General features: G+C 38.8%; 1 protein-coding gene across 6 annotated transcripts in view; it reads right to left on the bottom strand.

Annotated features, from left to right (window-relative positions):
• TAMM41 (TAM41 mitochondrial translocator assembly and maintenance homolog) overlaps positions 1-6,990 on the bottom strand; it is a 30,828-nt gene extending 23,838 nt beyond the window's left edge. For all 6 annotated transcript variants that reach the window (XR_010885469.1, XR_010885468.1, XR_010885470.1 and 3 more), the window contains exons 1-3: positions 6,853-6,990; positions 5,177-5,356; positions 2,973-3,065 (exon numbers count right to left, since the gene is read on the bottom strand). Coding sequence is in view for 2 of the 6 variants with exons in the window: in XM_067303857.1 (XP_067159958.1) it covers positions 2,973-3,065; positions 5,177-5,356; positions 6,853-6,990 (411 nt within the window). In the remaining 4 variants the exon portion in view is untranslated. The remainder of the gene's footprint in view (positions 1-2,972; positions 3,066-5,176; positions 5,357-6,852) is intronic.
• Positions 6,991-12,568: the final 5,578 nt, after the last annotated feature.

Here is a 12,568-nt window from a genome sequence, read left to right as displayed (position 1 = left end):
ATACTCCCTAACATGAGGAACTCCAACACAATTTCAAAGGGAAACAATATCCTAGGCTTCAGAATTTAAATGCATGGAACACTGCAATAGTGATGCCATTTATGAGGAAATTTCAAACAATTCAGACAGCTCCCAGGAAAACAAAGTACAACATTAAGCACACAGGTACGACAAGAATGAGTACTGATTCCTGTTGTGGTAAGTCTGAAATAACCCCAAAATAAATGAAGGCTTTTTCACAGGACAGAGAACTTAAGACCAGAACTATTTACTGTACCACATTATATGAGGGGGAAAGAAGAGCACAGCTTATTCTGGTTTTACAGTATACACAGAATTCATCCAGCTAACGCTACATCTGAGATTTTAAAATTAAATATTTTAAATGAAGGATATATCCAATTTTATAAATAAGCATGACTCCCACTTAGCCAGCACAACAGTTCAAAGTAGGACATGCACTTTCACTGCTAGAAAATTTGTACACAAGAAACTACAAGCGTACTTGTGTACAGAAAGATACTTACAGACAAACAAAATACAAGAAGAAAATCTCATTATAGAATTAAAAGGTTTCAAAAGAACTATTCCAGCTTGCCATTAAGCCACATCGACACTCTGCTAAATATCACACAAGTAAATGGACTTTTTCCATCCTCTTTCCAAAAAAAAAAAATTTTTTTTTTTTTATGTATTTGGACAATGGAGAAATTTTGTAAACAAATCAAGCGTTCTGCCATTCTTTCATGGGAATTTTTATAATGTAAAAAAAAAAAATCTAACCCTCCCAAAATCACTCTAAAAAGTTCAAGATATTTTTAAATACTGTTCACACCCCTCCCTCTCTCTCAGCTCACTTCAAATCATTAAACACTCCCTTCTTTTAACAGTTTCTCCAGGACAACAGTAAATACAACTGCTTATACTGAACCAATACTTGCACGCAATGTTTAACAAAGATTTAGTAACACTTCAGATGCTTTTAAAAATCATCTTCCTCTCTGAAAATATAGCTGTCATTTGTGCTTGCTTCCCCCTCAGGAATCTTGTCAGTTTTGGAGAACTGGCAACCAATTTTATTCAGTTTTTCAGTATAGTTAGATGGGCATTTAGCTAATTGATATTACAAATTTCATTTAGGATGAAAAGCCAGTAAACTTCTAACACACAAACAAAGAAGCCTGGGAAGAAAATTCAGCATTTCTAAATATCAATTCCAAACTCCATATATTCTGCCAAGCATTCTGGAAAGGTTACTTGGTCAAGGCAATCAGTTTATAACAGAAACAAAGCCTTCTGTGAAAATTATGCCAATATTTCCAAGCCAGAGCAAATGTTTCAGCTCATGTGCTAGAATAGCTTGGATAGCTTTCACTCCTAGAGTGACAGCTTTGTAATGGAACACCAGCAAGGCGCTCAGCTCTTCCTCCTCCACACAAGAGCAAGGAGGAAATTCCCAGACAAACTGTTAAACAATATTAATCTGGCTCCAGTCAACTGTGTCCAGAACTAGCACAAATGGCAAATGGTATGCAAGAGATTATAGTGTATTAAAAAAAAATCAACACAATAAGCCTTTTTTGGAGGAGAGGTTTTTTTACATTTTTAGAAGGAGAAAAAAAAGCTTTCCATTACCACCTCTTACAAAGTATATATCAAAACATCAAATCAGATGTGAAGCCAGAACCAGCAGCAATTTGAAACCTATAGAACAGACCCAAACAAATTATTTGGTCATAACTGCAAAAAGAGTATAACTTTTAAAAATCCCAGGTAGTGATTTTGCAGATTATTCTAGAGAAAGAGACAGTTAAAAGATTCACCCAGTAATCTTTTGGTCAAATTCTAGCTCAAGTCCTGCACTCTTTATTCAATCCAAATTCCTGTGAGCTTTATGAAAATAACTTGGACTGATTACTTCTTTTATCTAGTAAGCACATATGCATGAGGATACCTCTGGCCGTCTTGTTAGTGTCCAAACAAAATACCAAATTCTGCCTTGTTGTGCAAGTACACACTCCCTGAATTTAATCAGAAGGCAGGAAGAGCAATTTATAAATACCAAAAAGATGAAAAATTCTACAATAAATCAAAGCAGCAGCAAGTATAGTTACACTGAAAAAAAAAAAAACAGTCTTTGTAGTTAATGTGAAATTCAAAATTCTTCTTTCAGTTATTTTTCTTCAATGTATTAAGTTACATTCTCCATAAAGATAATGGCTGTTCTAGCCTATTTCATGCCATAATAAGTCACTGAAGATAGGGAAAAAAACAGTAATGCTGAGACAATCTATTTAAACTTACACCTCAAATTTTTAATCAAAAGCATAATTAACTTATATTTTGTTTTAAGGCTTGAACTGAATACTCCCAAGAAAATTTAACTTAGTGCTGCTGCCATCTGCTGAAAGCACACTGAATCACACATTTAGCAGGGAGCACAGACTTCACATTTTGTACAACACAAACATGGAAAAAAAACATCCAACATTCTTAGCACATGATGTGATCGGTTATGTATACGTTAACAAGACAATGAACTAGATAGCAACTGCATAGCAAAGCAACTTTCATCTTTAAAGATATTAAAGACTTCCACTTTCTAACTGTACTAAATTTTAGCAACTCCTGTAATGTGTTATAAAAGGTGACTATCTTTTTTTTTTTTTTTTAACATTAAAGGGACTTTAAGTTAGTACAGTCCAGATATTCAAGATGTAATACGGCCAGAAAACTATGGTTAATATACCTAACTTTAGGTTTTTGACATAACACAGAATACACTTAAGGTCTACATTTCACTTCTCTTCTGAGAGATTATGCGACTAGCAGAACTACAGCCCTAAATCAGGGCAGGAGATTTGTTCAGTGCTGACTCAGAGATCAATAACAGCTAAACTACTACTGATAATTTTCCATCTTCGCAATTTCCTCTATTTTAAAGACAGATAACTGAACAGACTAACAGTTACCGGTTTTTGTAGGCGTCCAGCCACATAGAGGGTTTTCCAGTGAAATAAGTCATCAATCAGGGCATCAGTGCTAATTACACCATATTTTATCATCTGAAAAGGCAAAATAAAGAGTTTAGAACAACCATATAGTTGTACTACTTTCATCTTCTGGAACTTACTATAACTGTCATTAATGTTAAAGAACATACCTCTCCAATTAAAAATTGGAGCAAAAAATGAAACATTTTAATGATGTTTACATTTAGTTTCTCTAACAACTTTTCCTTCTAGGTGTTTGAAGCTTTTCTTCCAATATACCTCAGCCACAAAAAGTCTCTTTGATAACACTCAAAGAACTGCCTGAGCATCGTATAAACAATGAGAAGAGCTACATAAGTAAAAAATCTGCACAACAAGTTTGGGTTTTTTTGTTTTGTCTTGTACAAAGTAAAGGTAACTGGAAAAAGCAAGGATATAACATAAAAATAAGAAGGGACAACTATTTACTAGAGAAACATTATATTCAACAGCAGCTTAAAACAGAGAAACTTAATTAGCGTTCCAAAAGTAAACTAGAATTCTAAAGAAAATCAGCATATGGACATCTCATGGAATGCAGGAGGTAACAAAATACTATTTCCTTGCAATTATTTTCAAAAAAGTGGAATGAGAAGATGTACAAAATCCTCCAAGATCCTTTCTAGGTGAGAAAAAAAAAAAAAAAAAAACCAACTTGCAACAAAGTCACACCAGGATCAATTACTAAAGGAAAGGACTTTAAATCCCAAAGAAATCTAGACCCTGAAGAAATCTGAACATTAAAATACAACTCTTCATGCAAAAGATTTTTGAAAGGTTATGACCAGATCTGTAACAGCAAAATATTGCAATAGGTGGAATAATCCACAGTATTGTTATGAAATCAAAAAAGCACAAGAAATTATTTATCTGGGATATGTAAAGTAAACAAAACAATCCCTGCATATTTACAGATATTATATTTGGGGAAGAGGGTTCAGGGAGCTTTCTACTTTTGCCCTTTGGCATTAGAAAATAACTTGTGATTCTGCAATTAAGTTTACACAACTGAAAAAAAAAAAAAAAGATTAATTCTTAACAGTTTGTTAGCAGTCTGCAGATCCCAGATTTCCAAAGATTATCACCAGATCGAGCTGGCCAACTGGACAACACAGGACTACCAACTGTGATATGACTGGATCATTATAACATGAAATAAAGGCATAACAAGAGCCAAAAAATAACAGATTTCATAACAAAGATCATTATATTGATCCTCAAAGCCAAATTCAAAATCCCTTTTTACATAAAGAGAACAAGGTTTAAACCCCAAATTCTCACCTCATTCAGCTGCCTTTTAAACAAAACAGCAAGCACACAACTGGCTCCTGTATCTAGCTCTCCAATCTCATATCAAGAATTCTGATACATATCCAATGTTATTGAAATCATATGTGCCCTGAGAAACTTTAGTTAGGCATATATTATTCAAATGGCCTTTTTCCTGACTGTACTTCATTTAATTTCCTATTTTTCTTAAAGGATCTTGCTTTTATGTACAGTTATTACCACATGTCAAAAATTACTCAAATCAGCACCAAGAAACACAGATACAGCCTTCCCTCTCCTGACCCCTACCTCCATTCCTCCTACCAAATACTGTCTAGGTATGGACATAGAAGTAGGACTTACTAGACAAGTATGACTTGCCTGGAATTATTATTTATACCCAAAACTCCACAGGCCAAGGTGTCAGCCATTAAACACCACAGATGCCAATTACAATTTGCTACGTTAAATATTTGTATGTTATGTCAAACATATTTAGAATGCACTTTACCATTACAATGTGGTCAACTACTGAATTTAAATCTGTGTTTCTCCACAGACGGAAATAGTGAAACACTTTAGAACGATCAAAATTGGCAGACAACAATTGATAAGGAAAATAAATTCAGCTTCTGAGGTGCTTTGGTTGTAAATTCCAAACACCATCATTTTTTAAATGCCAGTGCAGCTGCTCCATTTGCTTAATAATTAGCATGCTGCTTGTGGAAGTTTGAGATGTGAATATTGAAGATACCACTAGTTAAGGACAAGCTACAATAAGCAAGACATGCTTCTTGCACAGAAGTCCACTTTAAACTAATCATTTCAATACCCCACACACGCATTTAACTTAATTTACTCAAATTTGTACTTACCCTACCATTACATGGCACTAAAGTATTGTAGTAAATCCCTGCTCCATAGCTCTGTATATTACTTATCTGCTTTGGCCCAAAAACTTTTAGGAAGGAATAATGACTCCTGTTTTTTAACAAATTCATCATATGCCATGTAACAGAATCATCAACAGCAAATACAAAGTCCAACATATTGTTCTGTGGATACAAAGAAAGATAGTTACTTACAAGTCAGGAAGCAACCAATGATCATCATATTATTCTAACGTTCATGTAATACCCAACTACAGGCCAATCACTGTTTATATATGATTAAAGGAAAAGCACAAGTATTAATGTCGGATGTAATTCAAAGGTTCTGACAGAGATGTTTTCTGCTCTGTCTAGCTAAGCTAGTCCAGAATTTTCCTGTCCTGGTTACATGACCAACCTTCCATCCTCTGAAACAAAAGGGGACATGTGACAACATCTCGGTTGTCCTAGTTCACAGCTCCACACAACAGCATAAACTGTCAACAAAGAGGACTTTTGCTAATACACAAGGCCATGAATTGGCAGGAGATGTGGGCAGATTTTGTTTGGCAAGTTCTACCTGAAAAGAGGGCTGGCACATACGCCAAGAGCTGGGGTTCAGTGAACAACTGGGAGAACTGGTATCTTTTGTGAATCCATCAGAATCCATAAACATACAAAGCAGTTGTCTCCTGTGCACTTTTTTGTTTGGAAAAATCAGTTATATTTGAAAAATTATCCATAAAGTCACTGAGAGCTGGCAGCAAAAAACTACATTTCTATTGTATTCGCTTGCTTTTGTCAGCAATACAAACTGCAATACAAACTCTAGAGGCTTGTAATGTAAAATGTAATGTTATTCTGAAAAAAAAAATTAAAAAAAAAAAATCAATCCACATGTACAGGTTGGAAGTTTATAACCCATACCCACAATAACCTAACATTTGGGAGAATGTTGCTTAAAATTTTTCAGGCCTAATTCTCTTCATAGATCACTAATTCTAGGCAATGAGACAGTCTGTTAACTACCTCTTCTTCCCATCTTTTTGTGCGAGAATGAAAGGTTGTTAGAACTGTGATGTTCTTAACCTTTTCTTTGCAGAAAAGAAAGTGAAACACATTTAAACTGACTTTTGTGGGGAAGGGAACAATTAACAAGCAAGCCCTAAGTGAGTAATACTGTCGTTTGAAAATTTTAAGATGATCAAACGCGCACAAATCACCATTTTCAAGTGGCGTGACCCCCAAACGACGAGGAAGCGCCGAGAACCCAAGTGCAGCTCTACCGGCGACAACACGTTTTGCTGAAGCTACCCGCATGCTGCGAGCATAACTTGGGCAAGCCATAACCGTTGCTTAAACTACAACGGCAAACTGCGCTCCGAACCGCGGCCCGCGGATATAAGGCCTAAGGCGGCACCTGCGCCACAGGTGACCGTCAGGCACCACCCCGCAGGCCTCACGGGAGCCTCCTTTCCACAGCTCCCCACGGAGCTTTGGGGGAAAAAAAAATAAAAATACAAAAAAAGAGGAGGGGTATAAGCAGCAGCAGCTTAGCGTTAGAGGCAGGTTCAGTTCTCCCGCCTTCGGGCCAAGGGGACACCGCCCCCCCCTCCCCCCGTGGCGGCGGCGGCAGCCCCCGGCAGCCCCCGGCCGCCCCGGCAGCCGCGCCCCGCGCCCACCTCGCTGTGCCCGGCCGAGGCCCCCGCCTGCCGGAAGACGCCGGAGCCGTAGGCGAAGGCCAGGCTGAGCTCCTGCGGGAAGTGCGCCAGCACCCGCCGCAACGCCACCCCCGAGCCCGGCACCACCGGCACCGCCATGGCGCCCGCCGGGCGGCCCCGCCCCGCCCCGCCCCTCCTGCCCGGCGAGTCGGCGGCGCGGGGTAGAGAGGCGGCGGCCGCGAGGAGGCGGCGGCGCCGGGCGCACAGCGCCCCCTACCGCCCGGTCCGCCGAGGGCGGCGGCTCCCCGCGGCCGCCCCGTGTCCGGCTGTAGCCGGCCGCAACCGGTCTGAGGGCGCGGCCCCTCCCGCCGCCGCGCCTTGGCGCCGCTCGTCGCCTCTCCTCAGGGCGGGCGCGGCGGCCCTGAGCCCCGCGGCGGCGCCTGCCCGGGCGGGGGCCCGCGGCTCTGCTGAGGCTGCTCTGCGTTTCCCGCCGCTGGGCCCGGCCGGTGCGGTGCGCGCAGGTGAAGCCCCGCCATGGCGCAGCCGGCGCCGCCTTTCCCTGCGGCGCGGAGGTGCCCTTCAGGGTACGGTTCGGCCTCTCACGGCTCTGCGTTCGGCTTCTGCGTTTCCTGCCCTTTTAGTTTAATTTCTTAGGTAATTGCGGTTGTGCGCCCCTTCGGTGATTTTTTTTCCTCCCCCCCTTTTTTTTGTGTGTGTGTGTATCTTCTCCTGATGTTAGGCTTCCATCAGGATTTTTGTGGGCTTTATGCTGTTTCACACCTCTCCCGTGTTCCGCAAACAAAGCCCACAACGTTTAGTCATCGCTGTTGTGTGCTCGATTGTCTCGCTGTGTTTATGAAGTCTTCTGCTGAGCCTTAGTTTTAATTTCAAGTCCTATATAATAAATGCTTATTCAAACTCAGAATATTAAATGTATAAAAATTGCTTATGAGTTTGAAACACATTTTGTTTTTTCATGATTTTCTGCTTTTCTCCATTTATTTTCTCAAAGTTCTCATTTTATCTTACTTGATTTTACGGCTTTCAGAATATCCCTTTTACGCTGTATAATGCTTTGAGGAAAACGATGACATGTTCCAAAATGTTAAATGTGTGCTGAACTTCAAACAAGTGATTAGGTCTTCTGACTTCAGTGGAATTATACATGAGCTTAAAACACGTTAAATATCAGAGGCTCTGATACTCTTTACTGCAGAAAATAGAGTTTCATACTCTATTGATGCATTTAAGTCAGTGTCAATACAACTGTGTCTGTGGTGATAAAATAGCTTATGATAAATTAGCATTTGACCATACAGGAATATTGCAAGGGAACACCTGAGACAATGTTATAGGTAAACGCCACAAACTGACAACCACTCGGGCCGGGTTGCATAAATTCCAATTTATAAAATAATTGAGCAAGTCACAAGTAAGCAAAACAGCGCTGGGTGGCCAGGGAGTCTCCTGCTCCACCAACGGCGTGTACGATCCCCCCCCCCCCCCCCCCCCACAGTCTCCTTATATGCGATTCCAGTTCCGGGTATACATGGCACTTCCTGTAACTTCTGTGGTTGCGCCAGCTGTTGCTAGGGGGTCTTCTTCAGCCCTCTGGTGGTCGTGGGGATGAAGGCTGGAGTCTTCCTCTGCGTTGTGTGTGGTGACCCTCAGGTCATGCATATATTTTACAACTGTGTGACCTCGCCATGGCCATATTAGGCTATCTAAACTAACATCGCCGCCTCGCTGGCTCCACTTAATTATCTCAGGTGGGGTACATGCCCTCATTACAGGATGTTGTGGTTTTAGCCCGTAATTAGCGCCTAGTTTCATCGTAAAATCACTTCCCGATTTGATGTAACAAACTAGCACCTATCACAACAAGAGAGCAATCCTTATCACTGATGGCAAATAATATAAAACTTTTCATACATAAGGCAAGTGCCACCATAAAACTACCTTCATTCTTCTGAAATTTTCTACTTCAAATGAGACAAATAGAACATACCTTTTGAAGTCTCCATTATAAATAGCTACTTTCAGAGAAGAAAAACAGTATACTCAGGGAAGGTGTTCTTACGTTAGAAATAATCACATTTCAACAAAGTGAATTTTTACTATTCTGAATAGTAAGGTCCCAAAGGTTTGCATTAGCATGGTCCCACAGTGATTGAGGTTTGGAGTTTTTTTTTTTTTTTAATCTAAGATCCTGATTCAGTACTCATTAGAGTCTTTGCACTTATTTAACTAGCCACGTCAGATCATGGACCTTATCTTGTTCTTTATTCATGATTCATATACTTCACGGCACGCATAATATAAAGAGCAGTAGCTTTTGCTGAGCTCACATTCAAAAGCCTTTCCTACTGCATAGGTGAGCAAAATATTTTGCATAGTTTTTGAGAGGAGGATCTAACTGTAAAAAGCACAACATAGTGTAGTATCCAAAGAAACATTTTTTTTTATTTTTAATACTTGTCATCCTGACTAAAATGTTGGGGTAAAAATATATATTAGATGAAAATTTGACTATTTAAGGGTTGGCTTTATGTAGGTTTTTAACTAGTTTTACTAATGTGGCAAATTCTTTAGCACCAGTATGAATAAATTGATTGAACATTCCATTTGTTGGACTAGATAGTCTCCTGAGGTCCCTTCCAACCTCAACCATTCTGTGATTTCTCAGTATATACTAGAAGACTTTTAAATCATGGGAGTGTTTGTTGCATGCAGTTATAAGTGGTATCACCTGTCTGATTACTAAACAATCTAATCTGATGACTTAATTTAAATTAGCTGACAAAAGCGGTATAAATAGCTGGTATTGCTCAACTGCTTCTTCTTGTCACCACTTACAAAGCTTTACAAGGAAGCTTTCAAGCATCTACAGTCATTTGTTGGTCAGCTTTCTTTCCTAAACTCTTTTCTTCTTCTTTATAGCTACCTGTCAACTTAAGAAAGAAGAAATTCCATAATTCTCCATGATTAATTTCAGTTTAAAAATGAACAAAAGAGGGTAGGACAATAGTGGCTCACTGCTACAATTGTCTGGAGGAAAACCTAAGTAAAGAGAAGGTATGGAAATGTTTAAATGAGATAAGGTATTATATATGGAAATTATTTGATAACATGAAAGATCACTATAGCAGCCTGGTTTTATATTGCATGGTCTGGATTGTAGCTGAAAGGAAAAACATTCCCTTTCCTTCAGTATTAAGTTTGTTTAGCAGATTCAAGGAACTAATTTGTTATTAAACTGAAGTCCAAGGCTGGTGGTTTGCTTAATTTCTGTGAACTTAAAACAAAGCAAAACATCTAAATTGGAAGTAATTCAGAATTAAGGAGAAGGACATCATGCTTCTATGAATTCGCTATGCCAAATTTATCGTGCCTATTTGTTTGGAAGTTAGAGCTCTGAAAATAGCTCTGAAAGGTAAGCAATTCAAATTCCATCTTCCCAGACTAAGCCTAATTTCAGGAAATCAGAAATAGCAAAAGATCACAAAATGATTTTTACTTGAGGAGTGAATGGATGCTATTGACCCAGAACAAGCTTACTCTAATAAATAAGTGAAAAGGGGAAAACTTGTTTTGAAAAGGAACAGATTGGTAACCTTTCAGAAGACAGTTTTTATGCCATTAACTAATATTTAAAAAGGTAAAAGCAAAATCTGTGGGGAGATAAGCTCTCTGGAGCATTTTTGCTTATATATTTGTGTATTTGAGAAAATTTGGGGAATAAGGTCATCAGAGTAGTGCAGAGGTGTCCATCCAAATCCTTACCCTAATAGCCCCAAACCATTTACTTGAGGCCTGCAGGTGGATTTTGTTCATATAACTTGAAGGCCATAGTTTTTGCCGTTCTTACAACTGTGTCCTTCAATGTGTTTCCTTAACTGGCTTTTATGTGTTTTAAGTTAAATCTAAGATGTGTTTCTTGCATCTGTTAATGGCTCTTAAATTGGTCCTGTTTCTAATAGAACAGTTAATTTTGAGGCTAATAGCTTGTGACTTGGGACAAAATTATGAGAGTTTATAAAGAGTTTATCTGAAAGCGTATCTAAAGTTTATCTAAAGTTGTCTTATGTCTCTTACCAGTTTTTAACTTAGACTCTAATCTGTTTTTCAGTCTAACTTCTGCTTTGCTAACTTTGGTAAGAAAATCTGCAAACACCAGAAGGTCTTAGTTTCATTTACACTTTCAGCCAGCACTGCTGTTGAAGGGAGCAGTTTTTTTCTATCTGCTTGTACCAGTGTAGGTGTTTGCGTGGCTACATATGAGAACAGATTGGAGAATTGATGTGGGTTAAAACAAACTTTTTTTTTTTTAAACCAGGCTAGTTTTAATCAGGTCACCAATGTGTTTTACCACATATGTTTGTGCTGCTACAAGCAGGATAGAGATTAAGATTTCCTCTTCTGTTGACAGTGCTGGTTCAAAAGATACAAGTACTTACTTTTTATAAAATCTTCTCGCTTAGAATCTTGGCTGTGATTGATTCCGTGCATTGGAGTTGTGTAAAGAAGGATAAAGAATTGTGTATGTTGTGCAATCCTCTTTTTCTTCCCTTTTTTCTTTTTCAGTTTAATTCTAATATTTACTGCAATATATTTCTCTTTGAAGAGCATGACAAAAGTCAAAACTTGAGTCTTTATTTCACTTTTTGCCACTGGCAATGAAATGCAATAAATATCTCCCACATAACTAGAAAGGTTATCTGTAAGCATTAGTGTAGCTTTTGTTTCTACCATGGTGGCATGTTCTCTAGTCCTTTGGAGTCAAGGAGTCCAACGGATGTTGACTTTGTTCAGGGTCTGTGTTTCAAATGGTATGTGCTGCTCAAAACAACAAAGTATAATATCATAGATGGTTTCAGTGTTAGCTGTTTACAGAGCTGTCTTAATACCAACATCCTCATTTCCAGCTAAAAATAAGTTTTCACTAACTTAATACAGAACTCGGAGTACTTACGGCCAATAAATCCATGAGTAGATCTGACAATTTGGAATTGGGCTCAGATTTCCTGTGCACTTCTGTATGGGCCAGTGGATCTTCTCCACAGTGTTAGAACTACTGTTTGTTGCATGGTGGTGAAGTACCTTGCTTGTGGTGGTGCTGCCTCCAGCAAAACTGCCAACTTTGTGTCCTTTCATTCTTCAGTAGTGGAGAACCTGTCCTACTTTTCCATAGCATGTGTGTGTTGGAGGGTGGTAGCCTCCTAGTAAGAACAGTTAATACCTGTGATGTTGGTAACCATTGTAACTATATTCAGAGTAATTTTTCATAAGGTAGTGGCAGCGTCTGGAACCCAAACCTCTATCATATTGTTCGGTTTAAATTTGCCTGTGTGCCTGTGCTTACAGTATTTTAAATTCTCCATCGCTTAAAAAGTAAGTTTTTTAGAGAAAAAGCATGGATTATGTAAATTCTTGCTGGTGCAGCTGCACACTGATGAATTGGCTTGCTGTCTGTATACAGTTAACACCAAACACCACTAGGTGTCCTTTGTTGCTGTATCAAGTCTGGATTACCTCCTTGAGATACTGCTGTGGATTCTAACTGAAAATACTGTTTTGTTTTGTTTAAAAACAAGCAAAAGGGGGAACGATGACTCATAAACCTTTTTGTTTAGTTTTGAAGAGTTCAAGGTGTGATGATACTTGGAAGTTTTTAGGAAATGTGTGCTATTTGTTCCATTTTGTTAGTAAAGCTTTATTTTTTCCCAAGAGTTTATTT

Source organism: Apteryx mantelli, chromosome 12 (genome assembly GCF_036417845.1).
Source record: "Apteryx mantelli isolate bAptMan1 chromosome 12, bAptMan1.hap1, whole genome shotgun sequence".
Lineage (NCBI taxonomy): Eukaryota > Metazoa > Chordata > Aves > Apterygiformes > Apterygidae > Apteryx > Apteryx mantelli.
This window is presented reverse-complemented; position numbering and strand designations above follow the sequence as displayed.